Source organism: Dama dama, chromosome 11 (assembly GCF_033118175.1).
Source record: "Dama dama isolate Ldn47 chromosome 11, ASM3311817v1, whole genome shotgun sequence".
Taxonomy (NCBI): Eukaryota; Metazoa; Chordata; class Mammalia; order Artiodactyla; family Cervidae; genus Dama; species Dama dama.
The window spans coordinates 27429782-27448254 of NC_083691.1; the positions used below are offsets into that span (position 1 = coordinate 27429782).

General features: G+C 47.9%; 1 protein-coding gene across 1 annotated transcript; it reads left to right on the plus strand.

Moving 5' to 3' along the window:
• The first annotated feature begins 5843 nt into the window (after positions 1 to 5843).
• On the plus strand, positions 5844 to 13035 carry LOC133065291 (b(0,+)-type amino acid transporter 1-like). Its single transcript, XM_061156098.1, has 6 exons — positions 5844 to 6596; positions 8875 to 9008; positions 9175 to 9304; positions 10614 to 10738; positions 12206 to 12290; positions 12802 to 13035. Exons 1-6 carry the CDS (start codon positions 5844 to 5846, stop codon positions 13033 to 13035), a joined length of 1461 nt encoding a protein of 486 aa, XP_061012081.1.
• The last annotated feature ends 5438 nt before the right edge of the window (positions 13036 to 18473 follow it).

The window sequence follows — 18473 nt, forward strand, 5'->3', positions numbered from 1 at the left end:
AGAACTCAGGCTTTAGGACCCTGAACTTGCATATTCCCCTTCCAAAGCTCAGCAGCTAATTTTTTTTAACTAAAAAAATTGAGATAAAATCCATATATAAAATTTACCATTTTAACCATTTTAACTGTTTAGTATAGTCATAATATTGTACAGTCATCAGTACTATCTAACTCCAAAATATTCTCATTGTACCTCAAAGAAGCCCCATTCACATTAAAGCAGTTATTTCTCAGTCCCTGGTAACTAATAATCCACTTCCTATGGATTTACCTATTCTGGATGATTTATATAAATGCAGTCACAGTGGCATTTATGTCTGACTCCTCTTGTGGCCTTTTGTGTTTGGCTTCTTTCACTTAGCATAATACTCTCAGGGTTTATCAATATACTAACATGTATTAGTAAGTATTTCATTCTTTTTTTGGCTGAATCATATTCTTACTGTATGGGTATACCACACTTCATTTATCCATTCATCAACTGATAAACATTTGAGTTGTTTTTTCTGTTTGGCTAAAAGAATAATCTGCTATAAAAATTCATATATGTTTTTGTGTGAATATAATTTTTTAATTCTAGTGGTTATGTGTCTGGAAATGGACTTTGTGGGTCATGTGGTAACTTAATCTTTGAATTTTTGAGGAACTTCAAACTGGTTTCCACAGAGGTTGTACCATTTTATATTCCTATGTGAGGAATGTGTGAAGATTCAGTTGTATTGAGTGTGTGAATTTCTCTGCATCCTCCTCAATATTTCTTTTTTTTTTTTTTTTTTCATTTTTTTTTTCATTTTTTTTTTTTTTCAATATTTCTTATTTTTGTTTTTTATTTGTAACCATCCTAGTAAGTGTGATCAGGTATCTCATTGTGGCTTTGATTTGCGTTTCTAATGACTAGTGATGTTGGACATCTTTTATGTCCCTGATGGCCATTTGAATGTCCTCTTTGAAGAAATGTGTATTCAAATCCTTCACCCATTTTAAAAATGGGTTGTCTTTTGTTGTTGGATTTTAAGAGTTCTTTATGTATTTTGGGTCTGGACTCTTATTGGATATACTGTTTGCAAATATTTTCTCTCTTTCTGTGGTTTGTCTTTTCACTTTCAAGATAGTGTCCTTTGATGCACAAATTTTGATCAAATCCTATTTATTTTCATTTATTTTTTCTTTTGTAGCTTGTACTTTTGGTGGCATATTTAAGAAATCATTGCTTAATCCAAGGTCATGAAGATTTACAAGTATGTTTCCATCTAAGAGTTTTATACTTTTAGCTCCTACATTTAGGTGTTTGATCCATTTTCGGTTATTTTTTTGCATATGGTATGAAATGCAAGCCAAAATTTATTCTTTTTCATGTATCTATCCAGTGCCCCAGCACCATCTGTGATTGTCTGTGTGTGTGTGTGTGTGTGTGTGTGTGTGTGTGTGTGTGTCTGTGAGATTATCTTTTAAATTAGGTAGGAAAAAGGAAGATGTAAAGACAAAAAAATACATTAAGATATACTTTTTTACATTTATCTATGTTATTACTTTTACCAGTGTTCTTTATTTCTTCATGGGGATTTGAGTTACTAGCTAGTGACCTTTCATTTTGGCCTGAGGGACTACTTTTAGCATTTCTTTTTTATGATTTCTTTCTCTTTATTGATATTCTGTTTCATGAGACATTATCTTGTGGTTTCTTTTAATTCTTTAGACATGGTTTCCTTTAGCTCTTGACATGTACTCAAAATGTAACATCTGATGTATGTCTTTGTCTAGTAAGTCCAATATCTGAGCTTCCTCAGGGGTAGTTTCCATTGATGACTTGCCTTTGCTGCCTTCATCCATGGCCTATATTTTCTTGTGGTTTTTTTTTTTTTTTTTTTTTGCATGCCCCATTACTTGCTATTGTTGAAAACTGGACATTTTAAATACTATAATATGGCAAATCTGGAAATCAGATTGCCTTCCAAGGGTTTTTTTGGTGCTGCTTGTAGAAGTTGTTCTTGTTTAGTGACTTTTATGAACTATTTTATAATATCTATATGGTTGTGTGTGGCCCCTAAGTTCTCTGTTCTATTAGCTTAGTCGGCAGCCAGTGATCAGAAGGAGAGTTTCTTCAATGGCTGATATCAACAAAATCTCTTAGTTTTTGCAGAAGGGCTCTGTGTATGGTACTAGGGGCATACCAGTATTTAGCCAGGTAGTTCACAAAGCTTCCTGTTCTGAGCAGGATTCAGCTTTTTTTTTTTTTTTTTTCTTCTTCTTCTTGTTTAAGCCCCCATATGCCTTACTATCTGGTCCTTTACAGAAAGAGCTGCTGATCCCTGATATGAGGCACTGACAGGCAGGATTGGAGGAGGATGGGGAGTGGAGTGGATACCATGTATGGACGGAGGTTAGCAGGCTGGTTTTGAGCACAGGTGAGATTTCTTGTGATGTCCCAGATATACTTGAGGAGACATGGCAGGGGCCTTGAGATCTGGCATGATTGGGGGCAAGAGCAGGAAATGTGAGGTTCTTTTTTAAAAAGTATTTTTATGTATTTATTTGGCTGTGCTGTGTCTTAGTTGGGCTTCCCTGGTAGCTCGGTTGGTAAAGAATCCACCTGGAATGCAGGAAACCCTGGTTCGATTCCTGGGTTGGGAAGACCTGCTGGAGAAGGGATGAGCCACCCACTCCAGTATTCTTGGGCTTCCCCTGTGGCTCAGCTGGTAAAGAATCCACCTGCAATGTGGGAGACCTGGGTTCAATCCCTGGGTTGGGAAGATTCCCCTGGAGAAAGGAAAGGCTACCCACTCCAGTATTCTGGCCTGGAGAAGTTGCAGCATGTGGGGTCTTTGATCTTTGTTATGGCAGGTGGGATCTTTAGTTGTGGCATGGGGGATCCGGTTTCCTGACCAGGGATCAAACCTGGGCCCCCTGCATCAGGAGCATGGTATCTTAGCCACTGGACCATCAGGGAAGTCCTGAAATGGTGAGTTTTTGATAATATAACTCCATTCATCTCCCCTGGATGGTGGGATACAAGGGATTTGGGCTTATTCTCATGAACACTTTTGTGGGAGAATCATCCTCATGTTAGTGATGGAAAGTTGAGTTAATGAAGATCTTGTTGAGAGCACAGTGATGAAGAAGAACCAGCATCTGGTTCTCTGATGCTGAATTTCCTCTCGCTGCATCCGTTCTGCTGAGCTTCAAATTGGGTCACATCGGCCACCCCTTCCACCTGTGGTGGCAGCACAGGGATGCCGTCTGAGCTTGGCTCTGCTTCAGGGGGGTCCCTCCTCATAGGCAGACCCTGCCCTGGAGCAGAAGACCACGCTGTGTCAGATTCTGCAAAGGCTGCAGAGATTGCTAACTGAAGCCCACAGAACCCCGGAGTCTCCAGTTTCCCCATCTCAGAAGACCCTGCAGTGGGCTCTTCCCCATTCTCCCTTCTGCTCGTCTCCTTCCCATTCCTGGCTGGTCCCAGCTTCTTAGTCTGGCATTCAGGGCCTCCTCTCTTGACATATGAGGTGAGTCATTAAAAACAATATTTAGGGACTTCCCTCATGGTCCAGTGGTTCAGAATCCATCTTCCAATGCAGAGGATGTGAGTTTGATCCCTCGTTGGGGGACTAAGATTCCGCACGCCTTGAGGCAACTAAGTCCTGGTGCAGCGACTAGAGAAATCTGTGGGCTGCGACAAAGACCCAGTGCAGCCAAAAAAAAAAAATCCCACCCCAAACCCCATATTTATGTGCTCATAATGTTCTTCAGGTCACAAGTACCACATCTGTGTGGCAAAGAATTTAACCTTGCCCCAACAGAGGTCTGGCCCTTACTTTCAGCTTCTGGGAGGTAATCTCTAAGCCCTTGGAATGTCATGCTTGATCAAAATTGCCTGGGGGCCTTGGGCCAACCAGATAGTATTAAGGGTGTGATTTTGGATGGGATCTTTGGGTCATGAAATGTCACCTTGACCTCCTGAGGGGCTAGAAAGGCGAGGTCAGCCATAGGAGCAGCCAGCCATGTCTAAGTGATGGGACCCCAGTAAAGAGTGGACACGGAGAGCCTCCTTGGTTGGCAGTGTGATGTGTGTGTTGTCAACACTGATGGCAGGAGAATACCAACATCCTGCTCCACTGGGCGAGAAGGGCTGGCAGCTCTGTTTGGACCCTCGGGTTCTGGCCTTTGTCCTCCCCTCCATGGCTGACTTTAATCTGTATCTTTTAGGTGTAATAAAATATAACTTGAGTGTAAAAGCTTTTGGTGAATTCTGTGAGTCCTTCTAGCAAATTATTGGGTCTAAGGGTGGTCTTGGAAACCCTGAGAATTGCCAGTGGTGTGAAAGGTGACCATGACCTTGTGGACTATCCTCACCCTCTGCAGTTGGCTAATCTTTGCAATACCCACCAGCAGCAGTGCCCGGAGAAAGACAAGTCTGAGCATGTTGGTTACTATTTAGCTATGACCAGAAAGGCAGATGGTTTCCTTTCCCAAGCCTTCAGGACTCTCTTCTTTCCTAACTTCTTTCCATCAATTCTTCTATGTACTTTCTTTCTGATCTGCTTCTTTTTCCTCTTCTTTGTCTTCCTACTGGGTAAGGATGTTGGAGGACCTCCTTTTGAATCTTGGAGGACCCCTTCTCCAGAGTTATTTCTGAAGAAGATGGCCCTATATTTTTTGAGGACTGCTGCCCTTTGGGCTTCGGTATAGCAAGGGGAGGAGGCAGGATGGAATCAGTGACAGAGACACCCTTTGCATCTGTCTTGAGTTTTGTTGATTATACATGCACATGAGATCCAAGCAGTCTCTATGGCTGGCTTGAGCTAGGCCAGTCTGTTCAGGTGACTGCAAGTACCTCTCTGCCCACTTTGGATGCCAGCAACTTTACCCCAAATACCACTGAGTTCCATTGACTCTGTATAACAATACCAGTAATGTTCATAAATCAAGATTTGAAAAATATAAGGGAAGATCAATTAAAAAGTTATATACCGTATCTTGAAATGATTATCCATATATCAATAAAATTATGTTAAATTAAATATCAATCTATCTGTCTATCTATCTTTAGGAAACTAATGAAACTCTTAGCCAGATAGTGATGGCTAATATATAAGGAAATCTTACTACATGTCATTCGCTATTCTAGCTACTTTGAATGGGTTTTAAGTTATTTGGTACTTAGAGTAACCCTATATAGTGGGTATTGTAATCAGTTTACTGATGAATAGGGTGAGGTTCAGAGGCCTTGTCTCAGGTCACACAGCTGTGAGGAACTAGAGCTGGGATTTGAATGAAGGTGGTTCCACTCTAGACCCTGTACGTTTAACCACCTACTGCCTTCCTGCAGGGGGAACAAGTTCTCTCTCAAACTATTTGGATCCTCTTCTTTAAACATTTGCATTCTGCTTTAGAACAGGACTCATGCCATTTTTCTTGGAATCTGAACAAAGCTGGGATTATATTGTTTGGCTGATAAAAGTATTCCAGAAGTTTCTTACAGTCCTGATGTGCAGTAACTCAGCAGTCATACTGTTGGCACGGAGCATTCAGCTAACTGTGATTCCACAGACATGTTGCTGTGCAATTGGGCATCAGGGATTCCTACTAAAACCTCTTTCCTTAACTTTTCCTGAGCTGCATCAGTGAACAGCTCCTGCAACCTCCCTGTCTTGGGTTCTGGCTGGACAAGGGCTGGGAGATCAGGAGAGGCGTGGTCCCCTCTGAAAGCTGTGTTCTGGCTCTCTGGTCCCTGGCTCAGATTCCTCCAGGCTCTGTAATCATTAACTCCTGCAGGAAGCCCATGAGCCCGATAGGTATCAGAGCATCTGCTTCTGCTCAGTTAGCTGCAGTGACTGTTGAAGCTCCAGGATGAAGAGAAGTCAGCAAGGAGATGGTGATGAGGGGGTGGCCGAGCAGGAGGCGGGGGATGAGGGGCTGAGGCTGAGGAGGGACATGGGCCTGTGGAGCGCTGTGTCCTTGACTGCAGGCTCTATGATCGGCTCCGGCATCTTCATGGCACCACAGGGCGTCTTGGTCTACATGGGCAGCCCTGGGGCCAGCCTTGTGGTCTGGGCAGTCTGTGGCCTTCTGGCCACACTGGGTGCCCTGTGCTATGCTGAACTGGGGACTCTGGTTCCCGAATCTGGAGGGGAATATACCTACATCCTACGAACTTTTGGCTCCTTACCCGCCTTCCTGGTCATCTACATGTTTGTGCTGGTGGGCAGACCGGCCACCATCGCAGCCATCTCACTGAGCTTTGCCGAGTACGTCCTGGTCCCCTTTTACCCAGGCTGCTCCTCGCTGCCCCAGGCTATGCTCAAGGTGGTGGCTGCCACCTGCATCCTGCTGCTGATGCTGGTCAACTGCTGGAGCTCGCGGATGACCGCCATGCTGATGAATGTGTGCACGACCACCCAAGTGCTCTCCTTGCTGGTCATCGTGGGGGGCGGTGCTGTGGTCCTGGGCCAGGGCCGAGGCCGCACTGAAGCCCTCCTGTCCGCCTTCCACAACACGTCCCAGCAGGCCGGGCACATCAGCATGGCCTTCTACCAGTGCCTGTGGTCCTTTGATGGCTGGAATAGCCTCAACCAGGTGACGGAGGAGCTCAAGAATTCAAACGTGAGTCCGCGACACTGCTTCAGGACCTGAAATCTCCAAACATTAGTAGTTCCGATAATTGTTATTTGATTGAAGACTATGAGAAATCAGCTGAAAAGAGGGGCTGCCTTTCTGTACTCATGGAACTAAAGTGCCAGCCCAATGTCTTTCCTGATTAGTTTATGTAATTATATGAATAATAGCTTCTCAAGTAAGGGGGGAACTTTATTGTTTCCTATCCATGGGCTCATTTTGCTTTCCTGGAAGGTAGACATTATCATCCCATTTTTCATGTGGGAAAACTGAGGTTTAGAAAGGGGGAGTGACTTGGAAGTCAGACCCCTTGTAAGGAGCTGTGCTTGATGACTCAGGTTTCCCTCTCCTGGGTTGTTCTTTCTGGAACATTGTAGTAGATATGTAAGTCATATTTGCTGAAGCATGGGAGCCCACTACAGGACATAGCTTCAGGGCTGGGACAGAAGAACAAGCCAGTCCTGACTGGCTCACTCCACCTGTGAGCCTGGGGCTGGCTAGTCATTGCTTTGGGAGGGGATTGGTCTGCAGGGCTCTTGCGAGGCAGTGGGAAACTTTGGACTTTACGAGGGGTCTGGGGGAATATCTGAGGACCGGCTCAGCACCCAGGCTGACCCCAAGGACCAGAAGTGGGCTCCCAGATTATTTCTTCATCCTCCATGCCCCCTGCCCTTCCTCCCAAACCCACTTCCAAACTTTCCTGCAGGCAGATCTCAGCTCTGGCAGAAAGCTCTAGAAACTGCTTTTTAAAAAGTCTTAAATATTTCTTTTATTTGTTTATTTTTAATTGATTGATGATTGCTTTACAGTATTGGTTTGATTTCTGTTATACATACACCTATGAATTAGCCATAGGTGTACATATGTCCCCTCCCTCTTGAGTTCCTCCCACATCTCACCCATTTCTCTAGGTTATTACAGAGCCCCATAGAAACTGCCTTTTATATCATATTGGAGAACAGAAGATATGTGCATCAGGGGTAGACGCTTAAATGAAGGAGTGTCCTTTCTAGGGGTGGGGAGGAGGTCTGCCTGGAACACTGGTGCAGCCCACACAGGGACAGCCCCATCCCAAGTCTGAAAGAGAGCTCCTTATGTCTTAGTGAGGAAGGGTGGCTTCTCTGTATTGTTTCACATGTCAGGAATAGCAATGTCATGTTCTGTTGTACCTTTGGTACTGAAGGGAGGGGTTGTACATTCATCAGTGCTTGCCTGCTCTTCCCAAGGTCAACCAAAAGACCTCTGGAGAAAGCCCTCCAGGAGACCCGGGAGTGCCCTGGACATGCTTCTCCCGCTTTGAAATGTGTTCTTATTGTGGAGTCTAAATTTAGGCAGGAGTCTAAGTTTATGCAGGGCTAGTCTGAGCCTAGGGAAATGCTGGGTCAAGTTTGAGGGAGGCCCTTTCCCTCCATTTGCTCCTGGCTCCAGAATGATGTCCAGAAGTAGGGGTTCGGAGTGGGAGGGAGCACTCTGATTTCACCTACTTTTCATGCATGCGTGCTGAATACACTTTTGGGGGTGACCCGGGTCAGCTAGGTGCTGAGGCTCTTACAATGCAAACCAGTCCCAGTGCCCACAGTCCCTGTGTCCAGGCCCTTCCTTTCCCTTCTGCTTTGCTGATCCTCACACCCTGCAGAGAGGCAGGACAGTGGGGAGTCCCAGTTCACAGATCCCCAGTGATTCCCAATTTTCCTCTCTAGGAGACTGAGGGTCAGAAAAGAACCCCTGGATGGAATGGCCCTCAGTCTGGGCCTGTGTCCTGGGGACCCAGAGAATAGGCAGAGTGGGCATGGTGGGTCCTGGAATACAGGCTGGAGGGACCATCTGACTGTGGAGATCTTTAACTTTCCTGCCTCTTCTCTGCACCCCTTGCTCTGCGGGTGTCCTTGCTGGGAATGCCCCTCCTTGCTTCCCACCTGCCAGAATCTCCTCCATTCTTCAAGAAGAACCCAGCATAAGGCCCTGCTCGTTCCAGAAACTCTGACGATGGCTCCCCCCTCCCCCCGCCCCCGGGTGCCCACCCTCCACTGTACCTCCACCGCTCTGACTGTGAGTCCTCCTCACGGCCTTATAGCACACCTGTCGGTTGGCCTGTCCATGCCGTGGGACTCTAAGTTCATGAAGGAGGGACACGCGGCCAATGCCCCCTGGCCTGGCGTGTGCTCTGGGGCCAGGATCAGCTCAGCGCTGCACTCCTGAGCTTGCTCGGAGACCCTGGGAAGGACCTCACGGGCTAACATGTGGCCTCTTCTCCCCAACTCTGCAGCAGAACCTGGTGTGGGCCCTGATGATCACCATCCCCCTGGTCACCGGCCTGTACATGCTGGCCAACGTCAGCTACCTGCTAGTCCTCTCGCCCAGTGAGATCCTTTCCACCGACGCAATGGCTGTGAGCTGGGGGTGAGTGAGTCACGTGAGCTGTTCACAGCCCCGCCCTGGGGAAGATAATCCCCCAAGAGTATTCTAACTTGCCCCTGGGTTTGCAGGCTCCGTTTCTGATGTGGCCTTGAGGCTGTCTTCCAGGTTGCGGCTGGAGATCCTTCCCTCGATTTCTCTGTTGTCCTAGGAACCAGGTTCTGGGGGCCTGGGCCTGGCTGGTGCCCTTGGCTGTCGCCCTCTCGTCGTTTGGCTCTGCCAATGGGTCGTTCTTCAGCGGAAGCCGTGTGTCCTACGTGGCTGCCAGAGAGGGCCATCTGGTGAGACACGGGGTGTGTGCTGGGCAAGGTGATGGGGGCAGCAGAAGAATATAGAGTACAGAGTTTAAAAATTAGCCTTTTAAAAACTGTTGATCTCAAAAAAAAAAAAAGAAAAAAAAAAAACTGTTGATCTCATATGGACAACAGTGATGCAGGAACTAAGGAACTGTGAAGGGACATACCTCTAAGGACAGCCAGCTAAGCTTTCTCCTCCCAGAGCTCAGCATTTAGCCCAAACCAGGACTTCCTCGAAAGACATAGCCCTCTTTTCTGCTGAGAGTAGGGCTCACATATTCCCTGCCTCTCCACTTACACTCCAGTCCTCTTACCTCCAGGTTCTGGGAGATCACCGTGCTGGGTCACACCTTAGAGGTTTGTAGGTAACAAGGACATCTTTGTGCAACAGTGGTACCGGGGCAGTGGGGAGGAGCCCCAGGAGCCAGTGTGTACCCTCTGGGCCCTCCACGCCTGGGGGACTCTCTGTCACTCTGTCAGTTTTTGCTGCAGTAATGCTGTCCAGGAGACAGCCCCTAATTCCAGAGGCTTAGGACACAGACATTCCATGTTGCTCATGAGTTAAAGGGTCTGAGTGGCTCGGTTGCAGGCCAGGGCTTGTGTTCACATCTTCTCACTCTGACTGCGAATCTGTTCTAATCCTGGGACCCAGGCCATAGGGGCTCCTGGGGCATGTTTTTGCCATGGCAGGTGGCAGGGGTTCAAGAGACCGGGCCAAACCACACAGACATATTTAGAGCTTCTTGTGGGTCTCTCCTGCTCACAGTTCATTGGCAAGCTCAAATCAGTGGATGGAAACTATTAATATATTTCTTCCACAGAGGCAGAGAGCAGGGGACTGAGTATTTGCTGAAGGATAACACGGTCTACCCTGTAACCCAGTATCCCTTTCCATGTTCCACCCACACCCGGCCCGACCTCTCCCCTCTCCTCCTCAGTCTTCCCTTCCTGGTCCCTCTTTCTGTCTTCAGGTGGAGCAACAGAAAGTCAAAAGCTTTGGTTAGCCAGGCACTTGCTACATCTCTCCACACTGCAACCCCACATCCTAAGCTACAGGGTCTTGGATGGTCTGGAGGGATGCCCCCCCCCCCCAAACCTGCCCCCTGAGTCTGGTCACTCCAGGCGATCCCTAGTGACTTACATCTGGAAGGAAGTCATGGGAATTGGAGACTATCTGGTTGGGTACCTTGGTGTCCTGAGGGAGTTTGAATGGAGAAGAGGGTGGGAGTTTCTGGGGACAGACCCCCAGTGGGGCTCCACTGGAGGTTACCTGACACCTGACTTTGCTCCCCAGCCCCAACTTCTGTCCATGGTTCATGTGCATCGCCTCACGCCAACTCCAGCCCTGATGTTCACCACAGCAATGGCTTTGATCCTGGTCATCTCAGGAAACTTCAACACCATCGTGAACTTCTTGAGGCAAGTGAGACTGCCCCCTCAGGCTGAGTATCTCATGGCCCCTATGTATACCCATTCACAGACATGCACACATATATACTCTTATGTGCATGCACATTTCCAGAAGCCCCTATCACACACACACACACACACACACACACACACACACACTGTTTTAACCATTCTTTCCCAATTAAGTTTCCAAAATTAAACATAATACCCTCCTTTCTTGCCCTGTTTCCATAAATTCAATGAGACCAGTTTTCACCAAAAAATAAAGTCTTGTGTTGTCTTTATCATTTTCTTTCTTTTTTTTGGTCCCTTTACTCTGTCTCCAGGACAGTGTAAAAATATTCAGGCTTCACTCACATGACTCGTAGCCTTTGGCTTGGTGTCATTTTTCCCTTTGTAGGCTGGTCTTTGTTCTGGATCTGACCCAACAGAGCTCTGCTGAACTCAGGACAGACCCACAGCCAAGCTGTGTGGGCACACTCTGGAATCGCATCAAAGTGGGGAGATGTTCTGATCCCCTTTATTGCCTTCTCAGGGGCACAAATGATGAGCTATTGTGATATCCAGTTGGCATTTTTAAACTTCTCTCAACAAGCAGACTCTTAACCCACCAGGCAGGCACGATGTCTGGGGCAGAGGACTTCTCAGAGTAATTTTGCAAGCATCACATGTTCTCTTCCTTTGTTGTCCTAAGAGTGATCTTTTGGAACAGGATATATAGTACTCGATGTCCCTTTCTTCAGAACATTAAGTAATAGACATTGTTTTTCTTTTCATCTTTTTTCCTGTGAGAAAGAAAAAAATCATTGTACAGTGAAGATAAAATCAAATCCGTGGTGTCTCTTAAGGGCTTCAGCCTGAGATAGGGGAGAGTGACAGAGAACGTCCTGGCACAGATGAGAACTCAAGGATGATTCATGTCAACCAGGGCCCCATATCTCCCCATCTGGACAACCTCAAGGGATGGCCTCCAAGGTTATGTGGAGTTTACGTCAGACCTACACCAGACACAGAGGACAGAGGTTTTTCTGGTGCCCATCACCAACTCCAAGGCAGCGCAGTCTGCTATGAGTGTGCGGCCCTTGAGGGGAACACAGCCTTCCTTGAGGTCCCACCAGCTTCTTTCTTTTGGAAACACAGATAGTCCTCCCTCCCTTTGAAATTGTCCTCCTCCAGCCAGCCAGGGGCAGTCAGAGCAGGCCTGATCTGGAGCCTTGTGGACGGGTGGGCTTGTGCGTGTGCCCCTTTCTGCCTGAAGACAAAGCTCCAGCTGGACCCTCCAATACACCCCTGTCCTCAGTGCCCCAGTCTCCATTCTTCTTTCCTTCGGCTGCACAGATCATGGGAGCTGGGGGTGGCTGAGAGGCTCCGATGTGCTTGCAGCTCTGCTCTAGGTTTGCACCTAGTAGGCTGGCCCCTCTTGCCAGCCCCACCATGGTGGGGCCTGTTAACGAGTGGCTCACACTTGCCTTTCAGCTTCCTTGGCTGGCTCACCTACGGAATCACCTTCAGCTGTCTCCTGTACTTACGGATAAAGAAGAATCTTCCCCGACCTTACAAGGTAGATTTCAGGACATACATGGGCTTCTTTTCCAACTATAAGCTGTTGCATGATGCAGGTGGTTGGACCACGGCCTCACTTGGGGCCCAGAGGAAGAAAGAAAGTGGTCAACACTCTTGTATTTGGGAGGGAATTTCTGTGTGTCCTGGGGGATAAGGGACAGTTGGATCACAAGAGATTGACTCTCCTTGCTGGGGATGCCTTTCTCCTCTGGAGGACACTGGGGGAGAACAGTGGGAGTTGAACAGAGAGAGGATGCAAGCACCCAGCGAGACTTACATAACAGAGAGGATCAGGCTGGGTACCAAAGACTCTGCTTCCTGGAGGGGGCCTCTGTAGCCCAGCAGGTGTCTCCCTTGGCCTGACAAATTGTTATGGTAGGTTCTGGAAGAGAGGAGTCGGTGGCAGGTGGAAGCAGCAGGAAGGTGAGCAGGCAGAAGGAACAGACCCCAGGCGCCCTGTGCCACCTCCCAGGCATGTCTTCATCATCCAGGTCTCTCCGTCCCTGCAGGTCCCCATCATCATCCCTGCCACCATGGTCCTTGCATCTGTCTACCTGGTGCTGGCGCCCATCATGGCCCATCCCCAGCCAGAGTTCCTGTATGTCTTCCTGTTCCTGCTCAGTGGCTTCCCGGTCTATTTCCTGTTTGTCTACTTCCGGTACCAGCCCAAGTGTTTGCAGGTGGTCACCCTGCATCTCCAGCTGCTCATGGAAGCTGCTCCAACCATGAAGAATGCTGACTGAAGGACTGTACAGGTTGGCATTGCCCTTGTTGCTGTAGACACCTCTATCTGCACACAAGAGGCCTGGCCAGCTTCTCTGTAGGTTGACTATACATAATCCTAATAAGTTCCTAAAGTGCCATGACGCAGGTGATGTGGAGTTTGGGGTTATCTGCCCAGGACAGCATTCTCCTCTTCTGTAAGAGATGCTCCATCTTCACAGGTGGATCTTACAGTCATGCTGGAATTACATGACTGTCTCTCTGGGTCACAGTTATTTGATATTTCAGGTGGACAACTTGAAACATGTGCCCTTCTTTTGAAATTTTGAGATTAGAATTCTGAGGGTTGCTTGAGCTAAGGAATTGTAAACCTTGGCATCTTCCATGATGTGGGTAGAGAAGTAGAGAAAGCCACCATGGAGAGAAGAATGAAGAAGATGGGACTTCCCTGGCATTCCAATGGTGAAGACTCTGCACTAACAACACAGAGGGCATGAGTTCGATCCCTGATATTGGGGAACTAAGATCCCACATGATACGTGTGTGGCCTGGTCAAAAAGGAAGGATGACGGAGATTCATAGTGAGATGGTGTTGAGAAATTATGTGGTCCCCAAGAACTGGGAAAACCTGCCTTTTGATTGTCTGGAACAACTTGATACCTTATAATAAATAAATTTTGGCTCAAGTGGGTTTGAATGGATTCTTATTTATTACAACTAGAAAAGCTCTGGTTCTGACAACCTTGTTCCAGAAGACACAATTCTTCAGCTAATATTTAAAACTGCTGACTTGCTTGAACAGAGAAAGAAGCAAGAGGCATATCCTTGGGAAAGAGGGGTTTTATTTGGTTTGGGTATAAGGAAGGACAGTCAAATTTCTCAAAGAAAGGAAGAAAAGTTAGAACAGGTCCCAGGGGACTTCCCTGGTGGTCCAGTGGCTAAGACTCCACACTCCCAATGCAGGGGGCCCAGGTTCAATGCCTGCTCGGGGAACTAGATCCCACATACTATAATGAAGTTGAAGATCCTGCATGTTAAAACTAAGATATGGTACAGTCAAATAAACAAACAAACAAAGGAACAAATAAATGTTAAAAAAAAAAAAAAAAAAGAACAGATACCAGAAGACTAATATGATTATAGGACTAAAGTGGAAAGGTATCTGCCTGCCCAGGTGGAAATGAGGGACAGGAAGGAATGACTTTAATACCTGGAGACGCTGGGGATGCAGCTCCTGAGAATGTCAGGAGAGGTGACTCCTGTGTGTGTGACTCTGTCAGCCTCACTGGAGCCTGCACCCCAGTGTCTGGTTTTGGGTCATACTCCCCTCTGGGTGGTGGGTTTGGTGAGGGTGGGAGTTAGTTCTTAGACATGTTTGTGTGTCCTTTAGTTCCCATCTTGGTCCTGGGCTCCTTGCTAATCAAAAATGCCTGGTGAATCAAAATACTGAACTATTTGTTGAATGATAAAGGAACATATCGCATCTATATCTTTAATGACTTGCACTCTCTACCCATTTGCCCCTGCTCTGCCCTGGGCTCTGAGGCCCTGTTCTGAGAAGGCTGACTGAGGATGAGGGACATCTTCTAAGTCTTGAGCAGTCCCCTCCAGCTGGCAGTGGATGCATGCTTGGGTGTGGAGAGCAGAGTAGGGTTTGGACCAACACTGGCCCTGGATCATGCACCCAGATAGGCTGTTTCTCACGTTGTGACTCCATCTTTCCATCCTTCCCATGACCAACTGCATTTTGACTCCCAGTCCTACAGTGATGGCATGAAGGGTCCCCAGGGCCAGGCTCTAGGAGGACAGCTTCCTGCTGCCTGCAGTTGATCAGCACACCTTACCTGAACTCCTGTCCTGCCCAGGACCCCTTCTTGGGCTCCAAGATGGTAGTAGGAAGCAATCCCAGATGAAAATCTGAGAATTCTTAAGAAACTAGTACATTGGACTTGCTTGCTCTGAGCCATGGTCATGGTGTCCACCGTTGCTTTTCTTCTCTAAGTCCAGGGATGGTATAATGTGTCTTTTGGACTGAGAAGAAATGTTCTGAGTCTTGAGGACAAAGGCCGGAGTTCTTACTGTTTCCTCCAGAGAAGCATCAAGTACCAGGAAATATCTGGGGCTGGAGCTGGCTGGGTTCCTGGGGGCAGGGCAGTGTTCTTTCACCCGAGGTCAGTCCCATCAGCACATGGATGATCTATTTTGGGCAAAGCTTGATTACTCCAAATCATAAGCACTCAATTATTTGGCCATTTGCATAGGTTGTTGTTGTTGTTTAGTTATTAAGTCGTGTCCAACTCTTTGTGACCCCATGGACTGTGACCCTCCAGGTTTCTCTGTCCATGGGATTCTCCAGGCAAGAATACTGGAGTGAGTTGCCATTTCCTTCTCCAGGGGATCTTCCCAACCCAGGGAGTAAACTTGCATTTCCTGCATTGGCAGGCAGATTCTTTACCACTGAGCCACCAAGGAAACCCATCCTATAGATAAATCTGCACAAATGAATGCCATGATTAGAATTTCAAATATTGCAAAGGATATTAAGTGAAAGGCAAAATTTCTTGCTCCACACCCACCATTTCCAGGGCAATCAGGTTCCTTGTTTGTTTCTAGAAAGCGTCTGTACATACTTGTAAACCACGGAAGGGAGTCCACTGCTGTTTTGCTCATTGGAGAAATCACAACCCATGTAGTTGGTTGCAACAACCAACAGGTAGTTCCATCTGTTGAGGGGAAGCAGTTGTCCCTTCATACCTCCATCTGCAGGCCAGGGATTTGAGTCCTCCACTGCTGGTCATTTGTGCAGTTTGCTATTCTTAGCTCTCCTTCTAAGTCCATGGTAGAATTGCATTTCCCTACCTACTTGAAGTGAGATGAGAACATGTGACTCGTTTTGATCACTAAAACATGAGCTGAGGGAATTCCCTGCTGGTCCAGTGGTTAGGACTCGGCACTTTCACTGCCAAGGCCTGGATTCAATCCCTGATTGGGGAACACAGCCCCCTCCCCCCAAAAAATGAGTTGAACTGTTACATGTCATTTCAAGGTTAAACTTTCAAGCTCGAGGGCACAGTTTCCTACACTTGCTACTTCCGTATGCTTTGTTGATTAGCAGTCTTCCAGTGGCTGCCCAGTTAGCCAGGTCCTGGGATAAAGTGATACACCATTAATACAGCTAAATAAAAGAAAGAAAAAAAATAGCATTTTGCTAACCTTCTCTGAGCATATGCCCCTAGGAAACAGCTTTTATTATGGGAATGAAGCTTAGATTTATACAGTTATGCTTTTCATTTTAGAATTAGGTATACGGTAGTTTTCAAGGTGGAAAACTGATATTATATATTTTAAAGAGGCCATCTTTAGAGTCAGTGTCCCATTAGAGGTGATCTGATCAGTGCGTCATCAATGCCATGTGATCTGGACTGAGACGAAAAGGCAGAGAAACAGATGGTGAGACAAGAAATGGAAGAAAGATAGCCCCTTGGCAGAGAAGAGCACTGGCCTGATCCCTCACTTCTCACTGGGCACAGGCCTGTCCTGGGTCCTCACTCGGGCCTGGGGACTGGGTGAGGGGCAGACCGTATGAGGCTGGGGGAACCTGAGTTACTGCCTTTGTGCCCTGACCCTGCTCCAGGCGTCCATCTCTGCCTGCGATTCATAGATCCTGGCGCCGCTCACGACTGTTAATCATTACAGCCCAGAGAGGGGCCTCTTGAGTGGGAGCCTCAGACACAGAGAGATTCCTTCCTGTTACTATGGGCAACCAGGCAGGGTGAAAGTCTGTACCACCCGGCCTCCTGCTCCAACGTGGGACCAGGCCCCTGGCTGGCCTGCTCTGGGAGTGTGGTGGGGCCTGTCTGGGCGGCCCCGGGAGGATGTGTGGGTCTAGAGAGGGAAAGGCTGTGAGATAGTTTGTCTCAGACAACGGGGACCCCTGAGTGAGGTATGCTGGCTGGAGTTAAAGTGCATCTCTGGGGAGGAGGGTGGTGCTTTGGAAAATGAATCTGGCTCCCTGTGCCACAAGGAACTGAGGGTGAGTGCTTCTGTGAAGGGGATCAGAGGGTGTGAGGGATGTGGTGAGACCTGGAACATATGGCAAGGAAGACTGGCCTGGTCTTTTGGTTGTGGGTGAGGAGGTGGAGATGTCAGTCAGGACTCAGGGTTTGCATCTGGGTGACTTGGTGAGCATGCCATGTTTCCTGGAAATAGGGAAGAGGGGAGGAGCGGCAGGTTTGGAGGAAGGGCAGGTGCTTCGCTTTGTTCTGTTTGAAATGCTGTGAGCGGTTCCTGTGAAGATGGTCAGGGGCTTTGTGTATCTGGAGCTCAAACACCATGTCAAGGCTGGAAATGCATATTTAAAAATAAAAGGGGAAATGGAAACCACAGGAGTGAATAAGAGTGCTGAATACAGAAGTTTTTGATGCCACAAACAAGCTGTTTAAGGGAATGATCAACCTCATAGAAATCTACCAGGTCTATTCCAAAAGGAGCCCCCACAGTCTATTGTAGAAACACATGTGCACATTTTCTGCATACGGGTCACCACATTCATGCCCCTCCTTGGAGTTCATCCCACAGAGAAGCTCTTAGAGAGCTTTCCCCTTAATATGGGAGAGTGGGAGGGGGTTTGGTCCATGCAGGCAAAAGGCACTTAGAGGATGGTCAGCTCCCTTGTGGTCTGGGGTACAGTCTCAGCCACCTGTCCTTGGAGCAGTCCCTCCCCGACCTGCCACTCTCAGAGCCCTGGTCCCGAGTCTGGCCTTGGGGACGTCTGAACAAACCACCAGTGCTTGGAAGGCAGTGTAGGCTCCTTGGCACCATAGCTGCCCTGACTCAGGCCCTATCTCTCGACCTCACTTCCCAGGTCCTGCGGTTTGTTTCTGACCTGCTCAGGGGCCGGTTCTGGTCCCCGGCTGCCCCTTTCTGGTATCAGGTGCTGTGTCTAAGGGCCATCCGCACACTTGACCTTGCCCTGGGATCCCTTCTGATGCTATGTGCCAATTGCTTTACCCTGGTACTCTCTGCATAGCCTCTTATCTCCTGCCCTTTGTCAACTGCTCAGCTACTGAGGCTGAAGAAACCTGCTGCTTTCAGGCCAAAGAACTCATGGAGGGGAGAAGCTGGCAGGACATTGAACAGACAAGAAAGAGCAATCCCTTCTCTCCACCTACTTGCCAGTCTGCTTCTGGTGCCACAGATTGGCAGTACCTACCAGGGACCACTGACAAGTGACAGTGGGATCCCCAGGGCTCCAAGGCCAGCAGCACAAAGCAGAGAATCCACGTGGGTCCGGAGCGGAAACACCACAGCTTGAGGACTGACTAGCACAGTGTCCTGCCCACTGGCCCTTGCTCCACAAACTCTTGCCCATCCTCTGGGTCTCAGCTCAGCTGTGGTTTCCTCCCAGCAGCTTCCTTGGGTCCCAGTGTCCTCCCAGTTTCCTACAGAAACTTGCATC

Bases quoted from the DNA above. Each gene is read 5' to 3' on its own strand.
- LOC133065291 (XM_061156098.1), top strand. From the start codon at position 5,844: ATGAAGAGAAGTCAGCAAGGAGATGGTGATGAGGGGGTGGCCGAGCAG. The intron at 6,597-8,874 runs GTGAGTCCGCGA...CCAACTCTGCAG, and splicing joins AGGAGCTCAAGAATTCAAAC to CAGAACCTGGTGTGGGCCCT. The intron at 12,291-12,801 runs GTAGATTTCAGG...CCGTCCCTGCAG, and splicing joins ATCTTCCCCGACCTTACAAG to GTCCCCATCATCATCCCTGC.